Source organism: Chanos chanos, chromosome 7 (genome assembly GCF_902362185.1).
Source record: "Chanos chanos chromosome 7, fChaCha1.1, whole genome shotgun sequence".
Classification (NCBI taxonomy): domain Eukaryota; kingdom Metazoa; phylum Chordata; class Actinopteri; order Gonorynchiformes; family Chanidae; genus Chanos; species Chanos chanos.
The window spans coordinates 32,382,684-32,398,038 of record NC_044501.1 but is presented as its reverse complement, the minus strand read 5'-3'; the positions used below and the strand labels follow the sequence as shown (position 1 = coordinate 32,398,038).

The 15,355-nt window shown below is 40.8% G+C and overlaps 1 protein-coding gene across 1 annotated transcript in view; it reads left to right on the top strand.

The window, feature by feature from the left end:
* Positions 1-601: 601 nt before the first annotated feature.
* The window catches only part of LOC115816235 (ADAMTS-like protein 1), a 59,233-nt gene continuing 44,479 nt past the window's right edge, over positions 602-15,355 (top strand). Inside the window, exons 1-3 of the mRNA XM_030779201.1 lie at positions 602-631; positions 921-1,070; positions 1,690-1,812. Of these exons, the coding sequence (XP_030635061.1) occupies positions 602-631; positions 921-1,070; positions 1,690-1,812 (303 nt within the window). The remainder of the gene's footprint in view (positions 632-920; positions 1,071-1,689; positions 1,813-15,355) is intronic.

Genomic DNA, 15,355 nt, shown 5'->3' with positions numbered 1-15,355 from the left:
AGCTTTTCCAAACAGTGACTATATCTATATGGGTTTTAGGAGTCATACTGACATTTATTTGGCATGCTACGTGGGCCCAAGTGGTTACGAAATACTCTGCGCTGTAATTCAAAGCTTCATCTACAAGGCATTGTTACAGTCCCTTAGTATTAGAATAGGACCCCCCAAAATCCAGTGGAAGTCATGCTGATATCCGTTCCCATATTCAGCTGGACTCACGTTAGACTGTTGATATACAATGTGCGGTTATGTGTCAGTCATGTGTCATAGCTCTTTTCTCCCATTCCCATCCTGAAGACCCAGTTATTGCCCAATGCCCAGTTATTTCCCAATCCACCTCACTGATTACTTTCACAGATGGAAGTGAACAAGCTAATGTGTCCTGTCAAGGGTATACTAGCCAGTCTGTTCAAAGTTAGCATGCCTAATAAACAAAAGGAGCCAAACAAGGAAGGGTTGTCTTAAAGAAAGCACAGTTCCAGTTTAGATTAAAAATGAGGTACGTGGTATTTTCCACATTGCAAGCATTTTTTTCCCTAGATATAACATCACACCTGTCCATTATTGTGGCTTTTGAGGGCTTGAATTCAGCAGAATCATGATGGCTAAAAGACAGACGACGACGATGTTGGTACTTCATAGACGCAATTGTAGGGAATTACCTGAGCGACCAAGACCCCGCTGTCTTGTCATTGTTCCTTCTTCTAGCCACCTGATTTTCGTGCACGGTGTTTGAGTTTTGGTTATTACTACATTTGAGTTTGTCACATTGCGTGCCAACTCACAGGTGAGATCCCATAATTACGTGGTGTGTATTTTGGAGATGATTGCTTAGCAGAGCCTGCTTTAGGCGTTTCTTTTTCCCCCACTCCAAACACCCCCACCCCCACCCCTCCCCTGTAACCCTCCAACATCTCCAGTTTGGCACGAGTCTTCAGAGGCCCACACTTGACCTCACTCATTATGGGGCGTTTATGGCCCAAGGAGAGCAGCCTAAGCCTGGGGGCCGTGTTTGTGCATCCTTGAGAATGATTGGTGTTGTTAATGGGTCCCGTCCAAGCGGTCCCCTGGTGTGACGTCTAATATGGGAAGCTTTGCTAAACACTGAAGGGAAACCCAGCACAACAGGGGCCAACCACATAACACAAACCGTTTAGTCAAGCAAACAGCCTGAAAATCCATTTTTTAATGTGCGTGAAATGGTAGGAAAAACACACGTCTTTTTTTTTCCCTGCACACTTGACGGGTCTGTAGAGACAGAACTACTGGTATGACCAGAGGAATGCATGAACTGATCTTACACCCTCTGATTTACACTCGGAATACTCCAGACAATATCTTATGAATCACAGATACTTTGGCAGCGTTTGTCTCCTTGCAGTTCTTGATTGATGAGTCCTTATCTTGTCACATTCTTGTCTTCCGTTATTATAAATCATTCAATTAACCTGAATAGTATTATCTGGGATAAAAGAATAATATCAAAATTAAGCTGTGATACCTAATTGTTCCAGTATATACTTCAAGATTAAGTCAAAATGAAGAAATAATGTACAAGTAATGTAGTACACATAGTGTAAAAGACATTTCAAGTTTCAATTTTTATGTTTTTTTTTTTTCAACCTTCAAACTTAATACCTCAGTTGGAAACACTCTGTAGAATAACTCATTTGTTGGTTTTATCCGCAGACGAAAGTGTATGGAAATGACGGCAACGCTGTCTTTATCCGCGAGTTCACCCTAATCCGGCACGATGACCTTCCGGACGATTCTCTCCACGAGGCTACTGGCAGCCAGAAACCAGAGGACTCAGTAAGACACCATCTGAAGTTACCCAGTAACATACGGCACCTATCTTTGCCATGACACCATGCTCATCGTTGCAAAATGCCTTTTCTTTTTAATTGCTTCATGGTAGAAATGAAACATGGACATTTGTTTGTTAAAACTACTCACACTTTAACCGAATGTCTTGAAATAAGAGTCGTAGTTTTTACTGGTTCTTTTCACCAGCACTTTACACTGGAATACATAGCACGCTGCTGTGACAGGAAGGGTGTTGACAACTTCTCATCTGTGCTTCTGCATGTGACTGTCATAGGATTAAATATCAGCGCTCACGAAGCTTTACGGCATTAAGGACAGCACTATCCACTTGACAAATTTTGATATGAAGGGGTAACCAAAATCCTTAAACATGGATATGTATATAAAAAAGGCTAGTCCCCTGTGGGAAACTGCATGACGCATGAAAAGGGTGGGTATACCCTCTCTCTGACCCGATTGTGTCTCTGTGGTCCAGGGAGCGGGCCACAGGGCAGTACAGCTGCTTCCTTGGGTCATTATTCACTCACACGTTTGCCTTATCTAAGTGGGGCAAGGTTGCTAACGTTTCAATGGATGCTAATAGGAGCTTAGTCGTTTTTTTTATTGCCTGCATCTTGTTAGCACTACAGACGTAGCACAGTGGCATCGGAGACGCGAATCTGGGATCATCTCGAAACGGTCACAGCTGTTGTTCCCCTGATATATGCAATTGTCTGAGTGGAACTGTGTGTTCTCCTGCTCTGCTAAACCAATTGTTACAGTGATATTGTGGATTGAGAGATTCCATTATCCAGTGGAATAACCTGATCCAGCTGTAAAAACTAAACTGTTACAGTCATATTGCTTCACTTTTTAAACACTTAAGGAATGTGTCTATAAGCATTTAATCTAACTGGCTTCAGCGGTGAATTTATAAAACGGAAATTAAAGTCAAATGAAACGCTTCGAAGTGCCTCAGATCTTTCATTATGTATACAATTTACAAGATCTTCTTTATTGCATACTTTGTTCCCCTTTTTAATTGAAGTGCATTGAGTCAACTGCCTAAACTCTGCATTTGATGTATTACTGTAAGTCACCGCTCACTCTTGCATTTCCTAGAATAGCTGTGGTTCCTTGGAAGTGGTACCAAACAGTTAATAGATGCCAAATTGCCTCTTATTTGACCATGGAAAATGTCACAGCATGTTGCTCATAACATTGTGTGCTTCATCTTATATTTTTGTGAGACAAGGAGACAAAAAGCACTCTTAGACGTGTGGACGTGCGAGATTACATCCAACTCAACTGATTTTGTATGTTCTCTCTCTCTCTCTCTCTCTCTCTCTCTCTCTCTCTCTCTCTCTCTCTCTCTCTCTGTCCAAAATCCTATTCCATAAAAATATTTCGAGACATCTTTCATCCAAATCCTAATAACCTGATCATAATTTATTACAGTTTCTTGATCTGGAGCAAATTCACAACCCCTTTTTTTTCAGACTACTAGCAGAATCTTTGTAATACAATGAAATCTTTCTAAAGCCTGTGAATTACCATGGGGAAAGACTGACATTATGTGTGTCCTTAATCATCAAGGAAGAAACGATTGTTCATAACTGCATATATTTACATTACCTAATTATGGTGATTATACAGCTTTTTCCTCTCACTGTGGCATACACGCTTTCCATTGCATTACATTTTGAAATTAGACTGACCTTTCCTTCCCCATTCATGCTGCTCTTGCACTAATTAGCTGCTTTTGCTTAGGCAAGTCTTTAACAGATGTCTTACTGCAACAAGTTGATGTGTCATGCAGTGTATAATGTGTTTTTCAAGCAGAATTGTGGTCATATACAGAAGATCAACTCAAAGCTAGGCAATAATTTCTATTTTCAAACGTGACTTAAACAGGAATTCGTCCTCTATCAGGTTTTCAGAGGTCATTCTGTATTTGATCTGGTCATTCTGTATTTGATGTCACTGGTTACAATGCCACCTACTTTGAGCAAATCTTTACCAGCTGTGACCTGTGTTAAATTTTAATGTCATAACTCAACAGTTAAATGGATTTGAATTCCAACTGAACTGCCCTAGTAACTATGTCCTCTTTTAGTTTTTACAACTCATGTAGCTGAAAGAGAAAATTAGATTTATGTGCAAAAAATGTTAACCTCAAAATACAGTTGTCTCTTTGAGAATATTAGTTAAGGTATTGACCACACGGAATTAGCTTAATGTCTTAACGTGTGTTGTATCATATCCAGTATTATTCGCTATAATTATTTTCTGTCGTTATGACATACTTCCCCCACTTTTATGGAATGAACATTTAAATTCTCTTACATCAAAATCTTGGACCAGTCAAAGCTTGGTAGCTTCAGACCCTTACAAGTTTTTTTTTTTCTTTGTATTATTAGTGTTGCTCCAAAGCCAAAACTAACACTTCACAATTAAACGTAGCCTCGGACAATAATTTGAGGCCCAAAAGAGTTTTCTGTCTTGATTCATGAACTTGTTCTGAGGTCTGTGAGGCCAGAATGGAGCCTGGCGGCTATTGGGACTCTGGCTAACAACCCTAGCGTGACATGAAGGAAGCCATCCTTGGGAGGGAAAATGTTTGTCCTGGCACATTCAGTCAAGCTGGGACACCAGTGAGTACTTGGTATGGATTTGACTATGCTGAAGAGGCCCAATGGGCAAACCTACATAAGCAGGCTACTCAACACAGGAAATCCAATGGACCTCCTGTCAAAAGAAGACCAAGGTGAAAATGTAGTTGGCTTTTCAGCGATTGAGTGGACACCGGTCTGACTTGTCCTCTGAACCTTATTTCTTCTCTTCTTGGTGTTATATTAAAGGGCGTCTCCCTGTTCCTATTTACATTCTTTCTTACTTTACTTCTGTTCTGGCACGCTGTACTTGTACAAGCGAAACAGCGTTAAATATTGGAGACTTGGTAGTTTGGACTGGATTAAAACATAACCGTTGGTTTTATCTTTGTAGTTCACACACATCCTTTCTGCTGTGCTGCTTGTTTGGAGTGTGAAGTTGGTGCCTTTTTGTCACCAGAGAACTTCCTCTCACTGTGTGGACGACATGTTTACCACAGTACCTACGTGTCTCATGAGAGGAAAACCCGAGACCTACATTCTCTGTCTATATGTTTGAACAGATTTCAAGTGTCGTTTTTCCATATAAGTAAGACAACAATCAGCCATATCCATTAGAAAGACTCATTAATTAAGGTTAGTTTACATTGATTTACAGAATGATTTTGATACAAGGCGTTCTGTCTGTATATTTAAGTAGTTTTCAAACGTTTAATCGGAATCTATTCGTGTGCTTGAGCAGTTTTTCGTATACACCTGTAAGACTGAGGAAAATCAGGCAAACATTTGACAGGACTGAATACCCAGTAATTTGTAAGAACCCCATCCCAGCTGTGTCACTAAACAATACTTTGACAATCAACTTGTTATGAGCCTTTTTTGAGGTTAGCAGAAAGAGATACCTCGGTATCATGTGTTCGCTTTTGCTGAAGCCGCTTAAAGGTATTTTTTTACTTCCTTGTCTCTTCCTAATCTCAGAACCATGATTAGTGACAGAAACATGATGAGCAGGGATATGTTTCTCTTAGATAAATGGGATGACTGAATCCTGGGTGATCTCCATAGCTTGGAGGAGTTCTGAAACTCAAGTAGGATCCTGAAGGAATGATAGCTGGAGTTGGCAGCTTAAAAACCTCCGGGCCCAGGGAGGAAGAGGAAGGGAAAGAAGGAGGGAAAGAACAGAGCAAGGTGGAATGGAGCGTCAGAACACTTGACATGACATGGCACCGCTCCATTCAGAAGTCTTGAGTGAAGGTAAGGTTTAGATGAATGAATAAGCACTTTGATGTTTCTTTGTCCGGCACAACAAAAAGAGGCGCGCCCTTCATCATTAGCTTTCATCCTAATCCTGATATGACTCAAGTCCAAATGGCCCTGTTACAGAGGATTTTGAGTAGGATACTGGTCTCTATAAGCCTCTGGTAACTATCTACAGTTGCTGGGGGAAGAATATGAATTCTTTTTCAAATGTTCTGTCAGAGACTCTGTTATCCAAAATAAGCTTTTCCTGAAGATACCATTGCATTTGCGCACAGGAAACTCCGATTATCACAGCATGCGAGGCCAAAGAACTAAATCATCACCCTAATTGTTTTTTTTTCTTTTTTCTCTCTCTCTCCCTCCCTCCCTCTCTCTCACTCTCTCTCCCTCCCTCCCTCTCTCTCTCTCTCTCTCTCTCTCTCCACTGTAATGAGCGGACACTTGGCGAGATCTCACTCTCGTCTCCCTGGCCCTCCAGAGTCTTCCCCTTTCAGCTTGCCAGCACAGACATGTCTTAGACCTGGCTGCTTTTCTGGATGGATGGTTAAGCACTATGTCAGAATCAGGAACAGTGGGGAGTGTTTCTGAACAGTTCACACATCTGCAGAGACAGAGTGTGTTTTTTTTTTTTGTTTTGTTTTTTTTCCAAAGATCTTTTCAGAGTACAATCTACATATGACACATGCCCCAAGCAGAGGACACAGGAGGCAAAGGTAACAGGGGGCAGGAGGTAAGAAGGAGGTGATGTGGGTTGGCAGACGACGCCTGACCGGCGGTACGGGTCTGTAACCGGGCAAAGCAGCTGTGTTGTGGGTAAAGCTACGGAGCATAAATGCTACCTTGTTAAGCGCTTATTTAGTCCTTAATTTAGGAGAATGGGATGTTGAGCTTGGCAAATGGTGTCTCATCGCAAGCTATAAGGCTGACTTTGGCTTTCCGCCCCATTTGATGCACTGTCTACCTTGTACTGCAACCAAAAAACGAAAGTCCAAAAAAGTAAGCAAATCGTTTTTTGTTCGCTTTGAACATCTGTGCTCATTAATTTGTCATCAGTGGATAATTACTCAAATGGGGCAACAGACAGAGCCAGTTCATCTTTTTCTGTTAGAGCTCTTTCTTAGTAGGTGGGTGGTTTCTGGCTTTTTTTTTTTTATGCAAAGAAAACAATGGTTCTGTTTGTTATAATTGTGTAAGTCAATAACTTGACTTGTGAGCAAATATTTACACGGAGAAAATGACACAGGTTGATGATCGGTTTTGGATTTGGGGGGGTGTGTCCGCTGAAGCCGGAGCCCGAAAATATTGACGGCTTGTTTGCGTTCTGTGTTTAAGTTTTAATCCTCTCTGGCTGTCTTTGGCTTTCTTTCTACAAGCTGTTTGTCTGTGGAGTCTTCTGGGCTTGATCAGTAGAATCTGATTACTCCTTTGCTGGCTAGACCAATTGCGGCGCATGGCAGTCATGGGCCTTTGTGGCGCAGCTGGGAGAAAGTGCTGAGTGCTGGAGAACGTTTCGGAAAGCCATGTGTTTCTGGAAGGAGTGAGGCGAAGCCCCCCCCGCCGCCGCACCATTCGGTGTTTGCTTCGCCCGTGGTTTGCCATTGGTTCAGAGCCTTGACCTAAAGAGTCAACCGACCTTTCATGTGGTCTCATCTCATTGTGCTGTGGACGCTGGAGTGGAACTACATGTACAGACCTCCTGAAAAGATAGGGCACACGACTGTTTCCACAAAACAGTGTTCCTCCAAACTAGCAATACTGGTTTATGCTTTTTTTTTGCGCTCTCTCTCTCTCTCTCTCTCTCTCTCTTTCTACTAAATGCTAGAACATATCACTACGGGCAAAAACAAGGCATCCACACATTTCTGAACTCTTGTTGTTCTCAACTCAAGGCCATGTCTTCCATTAGTGGATGGGGAACCCATTCTGTACTCACTCTATATTACACCCTCCTCTTAACTATGTGCAGGCATGAGGTTGTGTGATTGTCACAAATGCCAAGGTTATGGACTGCCAAAAAAAAAATATACCAAAATTGCAGTTCAGGATCTCTGGGCTGCATTGTGAGTGAAAGGTTTTTCAGATACACGTTTTTTTTTGTTTTTTTTTTGTTTTTTTTTTGTCTTGACCTCAGAAATAATTAAGAACAAATGTCTGTTTAGGTCTTGAACACAGCAACGAATGATGACAGCTGGGTACATTAGCAGAAGTGGTCGGGTGGCCAAAACAATATGATATAAATAACCTCACAGTTTCCATGCCCACCACAGCAAATGACGAACCATAGTGAACTCACCTCCACACCTGTAGATTTGCTTTCCCACCCAGGCTTTCAGTCAGCACAGCCCATTTCTCTGCTGTCTGCTCAATCCCTTTTAGTTTCCGTAGATTAGCTAGAGGAGTTTGTCTGCTTTGCTTAATGAGAATGTCTTTCTTTTTTTTTCCAGCAGCGGGGATGTTAAGTTACAAGGGTCTGGCTTTCAAATGACTGCCTTGCCCTGGAATCGGATTGCGCCCTGTTGGAAACGCGCTCCTTTTCTCTCTCTCTCCTCTCTCTCTCTCCTCGCAGAAAGACCATGTTACTGGAAACGCTGAATGTCTACACAGAGCATAAACAGAAACAAATGAGGTCCTTTGCAGCGTGTGGATAATCGGGCCACAGCGAGAGAGAGAGAGAGAGAGAGAGAGAGAGAGAGAGAGTGGAACGGCTGGGATTCAGACAGACAGAGTTCGCGAAGTGGGTGCCAAAGAAGGCCCTTCCTATGAAAAATGTTCTTGTTTCACGACCGCAAAATTGAAAAAAAATCTCCCTCTTTGCAATATTAGAGGATGCAGTTAAACAAAAACCTTACAAATTCTTGCTCCTGAATCTCAATCAGCTTTCGGTAATATCATCAGGTCCAATATGCTCCTCATTGTTTACGCTTACATAGTAACCTTACATAGTGGTTTCACGCTTGATTTGACAATCATTTAGTAGAATACAATACCATTGTTTGAAAATAGCGTGCTGAGATTATAGACTCAAAGTGCAGTTTTGAAATAAGGCTTGATGTATATTTCTATTGGTCATGTATATCCAATTATATATCCCTCTTGACTAAAAGGAGGAAACTGAACAGTGAATACACCAGTGTTAAATTAACACTAAGAGTGTACACTTGGAATAATATATACTCTCGTCCTGTTAATTTAACATTGGCAAATTTACTCTGTGTTCCTGATGATGCCCTACTTTTTTTGTTGGCAGTACGGAGCCACAAAGAAAATGAATATGCAAAGATGAGAAGTTTTACTAAGCACATACCAAGTTATGCCAAAATTTCAGAGACATTTTTTGTTCTTTACTCAAAGGTAGAAGATTCTGGGGAAATTCCGAGGAAAGGGATTGATTGCTGTGTTATAGGTTAAGAGAGAGCAGTTTATGCTGTGAAAATTCTTGAGAATTTAGAATGACTGACTCAAATGTAAAGTTGAATAGGCACTTTTTTCCACATAGTATGAAATAGTCATAGATCATTGCACCTACTGCAAAGTAATCCACATAATTAAAGGATGCAGAGGAGACATTTTCTCCAAGCTGGAACGTGGCCCACAGAGGCTCCAAACTCCTCGACAAGGCAACCCAAGCTCAACATACTAAGTGCACTGAGTATAAAAAATATATATTATACATTTTTAAGAGGGCACTTTTTGAAATGTTTTATGAAAAAGTTTAAAATGACATCATGACATTGTTTACGTATCTTAATGGACACATCTCAAAGAACCTCAACAACTTCCACCAAAAAACAACAACAACAAAAAAAAAGGAGCAGAAAGTGCAAACAGAAGATGTGGCGCAAAAAAAAAAAACCCTTACAACATCACAACACAAACAGAGGAGCATGAATACAGTCTGAAGAAAAAGACACAGGGAAATGCACTTGAGCCCAAACAGTCAAGCGCAACGCGTGAGCAGGTCTCAATGTTGTGTGTGTCCTCCCCCGGGCTGTAGTTTATGCTGCACACCTGGCGTGTGCATCTTACGCGATCCCAAGGAAGCGGTCAGGTATTCGAATGAAGTATCCAAAGAGCCTTGAAGATTTGATTTTTTGTTGGGTTTTTTTTTTATGCTCAGCATATATGTTGTTATTTTATGGTTGTCCAACGATAGGACAGGGACATGCTTAGCAGATTGAGCCTCGGCGGTCAATCCGACCCCAAAGATCTGGTCACTGTAAATTATTTAAATATTTTGAAATTGTATATCCATTTATAAATGCAGGTTTGAGGAATTAAATGTTATTTTTATCCTCACTAAGCCGTTTATCCCAATTAGGGTCGCGGGGGGGGGGGGAGCCCATCCCAGCATTCGCTGGGCAAAAGGCGGGGAGACACCCTGGACAGGTCGCCGGTCCATCTCAGTATATTGAAACTTATTTAGCTAATTTCTTCTGCATATCGCTCACCGTCACCATCAGTTAGATGGGGTGACATGAGAAAACGAATGACCTGCATACCTCCCCTTCTCTTCTTCTGCCTCCTTCTCTCCTTCCATCTCTTTAAAAATCCATCAGTTTTCTTTTAGCAATTTTATACCCTTTGCTTTGGGTCCTAAAGGAGAAAAAAATATGTTTCTGATCAACTGGTGGTGAAACAAGGAATGACTCTAGCTCTAGCGAAACAAAACTTGTAAATAATACTGCTTGTTATTTTGAGGAATATAGGCTTGTGTCAATTACAATTAATCACTTTATAGTCCTTTTCATCTCCTTTTCTCGTAGTGGCTTTTTTTTTTTTTTGGTGGTATTTGATGACTCGGCAACTCGGGATTTTTAGGCCTTTTCATATTTCGTAGGAGGTACAAGACTATTAAAACAATCTACCTGACCTCACAATCTAGAAATCAAACCAAGGTCTTGCATATCTTGGATCAGTACTGTGCTCTGAACATTTGGTTTTGATTGAACCTGTAAACACTAATGATATTGTTAGCAATTTCAGAATTAAAAGTAATACGAAAACACCAAATGAGGTGACCCACATTATGGAACAATCTACTTTAGATACGCAGCTGAACTGATTAGGGAAAATTGTTTCTGTAACTACTTTTATGTTTAGCTGTATTACAGAAACTGTAATTAGAGGTTTTTGGTAGAAGCGATTTGCTTCGAGACGATACTGAATCATACATTTCAAATGGATGCGTATTGAGTAAACAGCTTTTTCCCGGCCTTGTGGATAAACGAAAGTGCCATGTGGTTCTTTACAGTCGCGACTAGACTTTTCATGCCCTCCAGCATTACATGGAATATCTAATGGCTTTTTTGTGTGTAAGTCTGAGCTTGGTCATATTACCTACACGTGAGGTTCTCAATATTTTCCAACAGCTTTTTTTAAAAAATTTTTTTTTATAAAACCCCAACATTTGATTTATGCGTGAGAAGAGAAAGCAGGATTTCTTTTTTGTTTAAATACAGGATCTTCTTCAACATGGGACTGATGAAAAATGATCTTATCCAGCTGGATTATTTGCATTGACATGTCATGTAGTACTACAGTCAGTCTAAGCGGGGCAAAGCCGGCAGAATTGGAAAAACACGTACATTAACCAAAAAATCACTAAACACATAATCACTCAAGCAAAATTCTCTCCGAGCTCCGGTTTATACAAGTCACTGCTCAGCCGTTCCACTGTCTCCCACTATCACACAGGGACGTGTCATCTAATAATTAACGATGCTTATGGTATCATATTCCCAGAGATGAGTGTTTACAGGTTCCAAAACCCAAACATGATGAAAGGTAATCCCAGCGGTACGCTGAGCCCGGGTAATGGATGGGTCCGCAGTGTGCAGAGGATTCTGGGAGTTTCTGGGTGTGGGCCAGTGTGTCAGGGCCGTCACATACTCCTCGGGCGTCTCTCCAGACAGTATTAGAATCCGTAGCAAATTGGAGACCGCAGTAAGTCATGTGATGGGTGTGTGTAGTCATTGAATAGAATTTTTATAAACACTGCATAACCTCTCACGGCCCTTGTTACAAGCCTTTGCACAAATGTTTGCAATATGGGGAGCTTCATGTAAGATGAATTAGTGAGTGAATCGGTGAATGAATGAATAACTGAATGAAAGAATGAGTGCGTGAGTAAGGCCCTGAGGAGAGAAACATATTTTTTTTCAGTGCTTTGCTGTTATGCAATGTATCCTCACTTCAGTTCAACTGCAATCTGCAATCTACCATCTTAACAGGCCAATGCCTGTAATACACAATACTGCACACCAGAGGTCACTCTTCATTGAAACTGCGCGTACAGAATTCCTATCCCAGATGTCTTTGACGTTGTCGTACAGCCACTGAGCTGAAGCACTGCAGTATTTTTCATTACTCACAAATATAAATAACTATAAGAGGAAAAACATAACTGATGGAGGATCATGTGTCAATATCATTTTTTCAACAAATTTTGGGTTCCTCATATAAAACTCACTTCTAATCAAATAAGGATTGGATATAGTTTTACTCTGTTTTTGTTTCCCTGTGATTCTAGATGGTTTGTCAAAAAGTGTTGTTCATTATCAGTTAACCCTTAAATACTTCCAACCGAATGTCCTTTTGAAAGAACAAATGCCATATTTTCTTTCGTAAAGAATGCTCCTTGGTTTGAATCAGTTGAATGTATCATATCTGGTTTCAGTGATGGCTCTGTGAAGCTCTTCTTCACACTCAGGAGGATAACCAGGGTGGTCCTGCAGTCTTGAGAGTTTTTAATAGGAACAGTTCGGCAACAGGATGATCCAGTAATTTGTATAGCAGATCACAGCATTTCACAGGGCCCCGAGCTTCTTTAAACTCCACTAAAATGGAGACTAAAGGAGGCTGTCTGCACCTCGCAGTTGATAAGTTATTAAACGTGACCCTTGAGGGCCTGTTTTTCTCCTATCTCCCTCAACTCAACTCCTTTGTCGACTGCGAGTATGCAAGTGTGTACGTGAGTTATTACTTGTGTGTGTTTGTGCATTCGCTTTTACATCCTTTTTAAACACATATTTTTTCTTTAAGTCAGCACAGACGAAAACTCTTTCTCCTCACCTCTCTCTCTCTCTTTCTGTCTCTCCCTCTCTCTCTCTCTTCCCTTTCTTCTCAGCGTACTGTGCAGTATATGTGTGATTGAGTCTGATGTCATAACAATTGGACACTAAATCAAGAACACAAAGATTTTGTTGAAGACACTCCTAGACAAACATAGATTTAGTCCCCTCACATTCAGAGAGATGATGTCAGTTTGTAGTTTGGCAGAAACGGGTACGCACTCAGCGTGCCAGGTCAGTAGAGAGTCAAGGAAAGGACAAAATGAAAATGGAGAGAAGGAAAGTAGACTCTTACATACAAAATAACTGGCTTCAGATCAGCAGTATTGCAGCTCTTAGGTACTGATGTAGCACTATGGATTTAGCCTGACTTTAAGTGGACTGGAGTTCCACTGTGCACAAATCAAACACTATATATTGTACTGTGCCGTGAATCAGCGTGGTAAATGATACCATAACATGGTGAATCAGAAATAAATGACTTAAAATAAATAACTTCCCAAATTGTTATTGCCTTGATTTTGTCCTTTATATGTAAGTATGATTAAGAATTAGATGAGACGGGTATGAATGAGTATAGAAATCAGAAATAAATGACTGAGACGTGAATGGTCGACTGGTGCCGTACAGTTCCTCGCCTTGCAGAAGTTCCAAAGAGCCAAAAGAGTTCCATGAGTTTGGAATTTCTCAGCTGTATTTGACCTCTTCCGTACAGAGTGGACAGGAAATTCTGATTTCATTTTCAGTGTATTTCAAATGATTCACATTAAGGATTATTTATTTACATTCTCTCCGGTCAAGCCTGTCCTGATGAAATTCTCACAGCTCAAGGGACGGTATACTCAAGCTTACCGTATGACGAACTCAAGGATGGCCCTGTCGACTCCGGTTTGCACTGGCGGGAGAGTAGCAAGTTCTCATTTTGCACCCCCCCCCCCCCTTCTAACTCCTCCACCTCCATCCAGGATGATGTCAGCTGTTTTCATTTGCCATTATCTTGTGGTCATATTTCTTGGATTTCTGCTCCCTAAACCTTGGCATGTGATCGTATGATAGATTTTGGAGCTCAATTCCATATTTCCTTTCCCTCTCTCTCTCTCTCTCTCTTTTTCTTTCCCTCTCTCTTGCTCTCTCTCCCTCTCCTTCCCTTTTCCAGAACAGAGCTTAAAAACTCCTTTTTCGCTGTTGGCGAGGATTGTGGAAGACCTCTGGAGTGGGAAATGAGCACATTTACACAGTGTTTATCTTGAGGCTTTCGGTGCAAAACCATAATATGGTTCCCGTGGGATACAGTTCCCCACTGACCTGTTCTTTAGTGCTGTGTAGTTCAGATCCCAGCGGGTTTTTTGAGAGAATGGACTGCCACCGGATGGGCGAGCTAGCTCTCACCTCTACTGCAGGTATATGATCTTCTGACAGTTTATGAGAGATAGCTCTTAAGGAAAATCCACTGCAGACAGACAGGTCTGCATTAAATCCTTTAGAAATCCCACCAGAACCCCTCTTGGGGCTTGATAGTAACAAAAAATAAGAGAATGAAAAAAAAAGAATTGAAAGAGAAACAAATACAGTGATAGAGTGAGCGAGAGAGAGAGGAATTAGAGGTTTATGGATTTTTTTTTTTTTTTTTTTTTTAATTTCAGTGTATCATGTAAAGTGTTCAAAGCCAATACCTTTTTATTGCCCCCAAAACAAATCCTGTTGGAGGGATTGTCTCTTCCCAGAAAAGATTTATTACAGCAAAGATTATTTATTGACTCTCGTTTGTAAATCCGCTCGTTCTTCAGAAAGCACAGTGGAATATTACAGATTAGGGATACGCTCGAATGACTTAGAGCCGTCCTCCCATTTGAATAGAGCTGTATCGACTTTTGTATTGGTATGTAGATGGCTTGTCATCTGAGAAGTAGCTAAATGATGAGTCCCATACAAAAATCATAGATCTTTCTGGAAAACAAAGGGGAAAAAAGAGGGACGTTTTCATTTTCTTTCCACGTATTAGATCCGCCATAGAAAAAAAGATCTGTTTTCCCCAAATATTGAAATTCTCTCTGTTTCACCATTCAGTTTAGATGTGTCAGTATGTTATACAATGACATGTTAATACCGGCTCTGTTACAGATGATATTATAGCCTCTAGCCCTTTTCCCCATACTGTCATTCCCACTCGCTAAATCCACAGTCTCATCCTTCTGATTGCCAAAGCATATGGAAGTGGAATTTACATTCCAAAAGCTCCACTGGAGCAGAAATTAGTCAGACTTAATGCCGTTTTATTTGTCTCTCTCCCTCTCCCTCTCTTTCTCTCTGTCTCTCTCTCTCTCTCTCTCTCTCTCTTTCTCCACATGTGCTCTAAAACAAAGAAGAGTCATAGAGTCTGATATCTGGCCGTTGTCCATTAAACCTTCTATTATCTAAGGATGCCTTAATGAGAGGCAATTGTATTTGTGTAGTCTAATTACTTTTGGATGTATAAGGAATTCAGTGCATTAACTAAAAAATTAATTGGTGACAGTTCAAGAAATCTCCACACTAAACCATCGGGTGTTCAAGTGGACCCAGTTGTCCATAGTGGTTAAAAAAAAAATTATCTGAAAACATATTAAA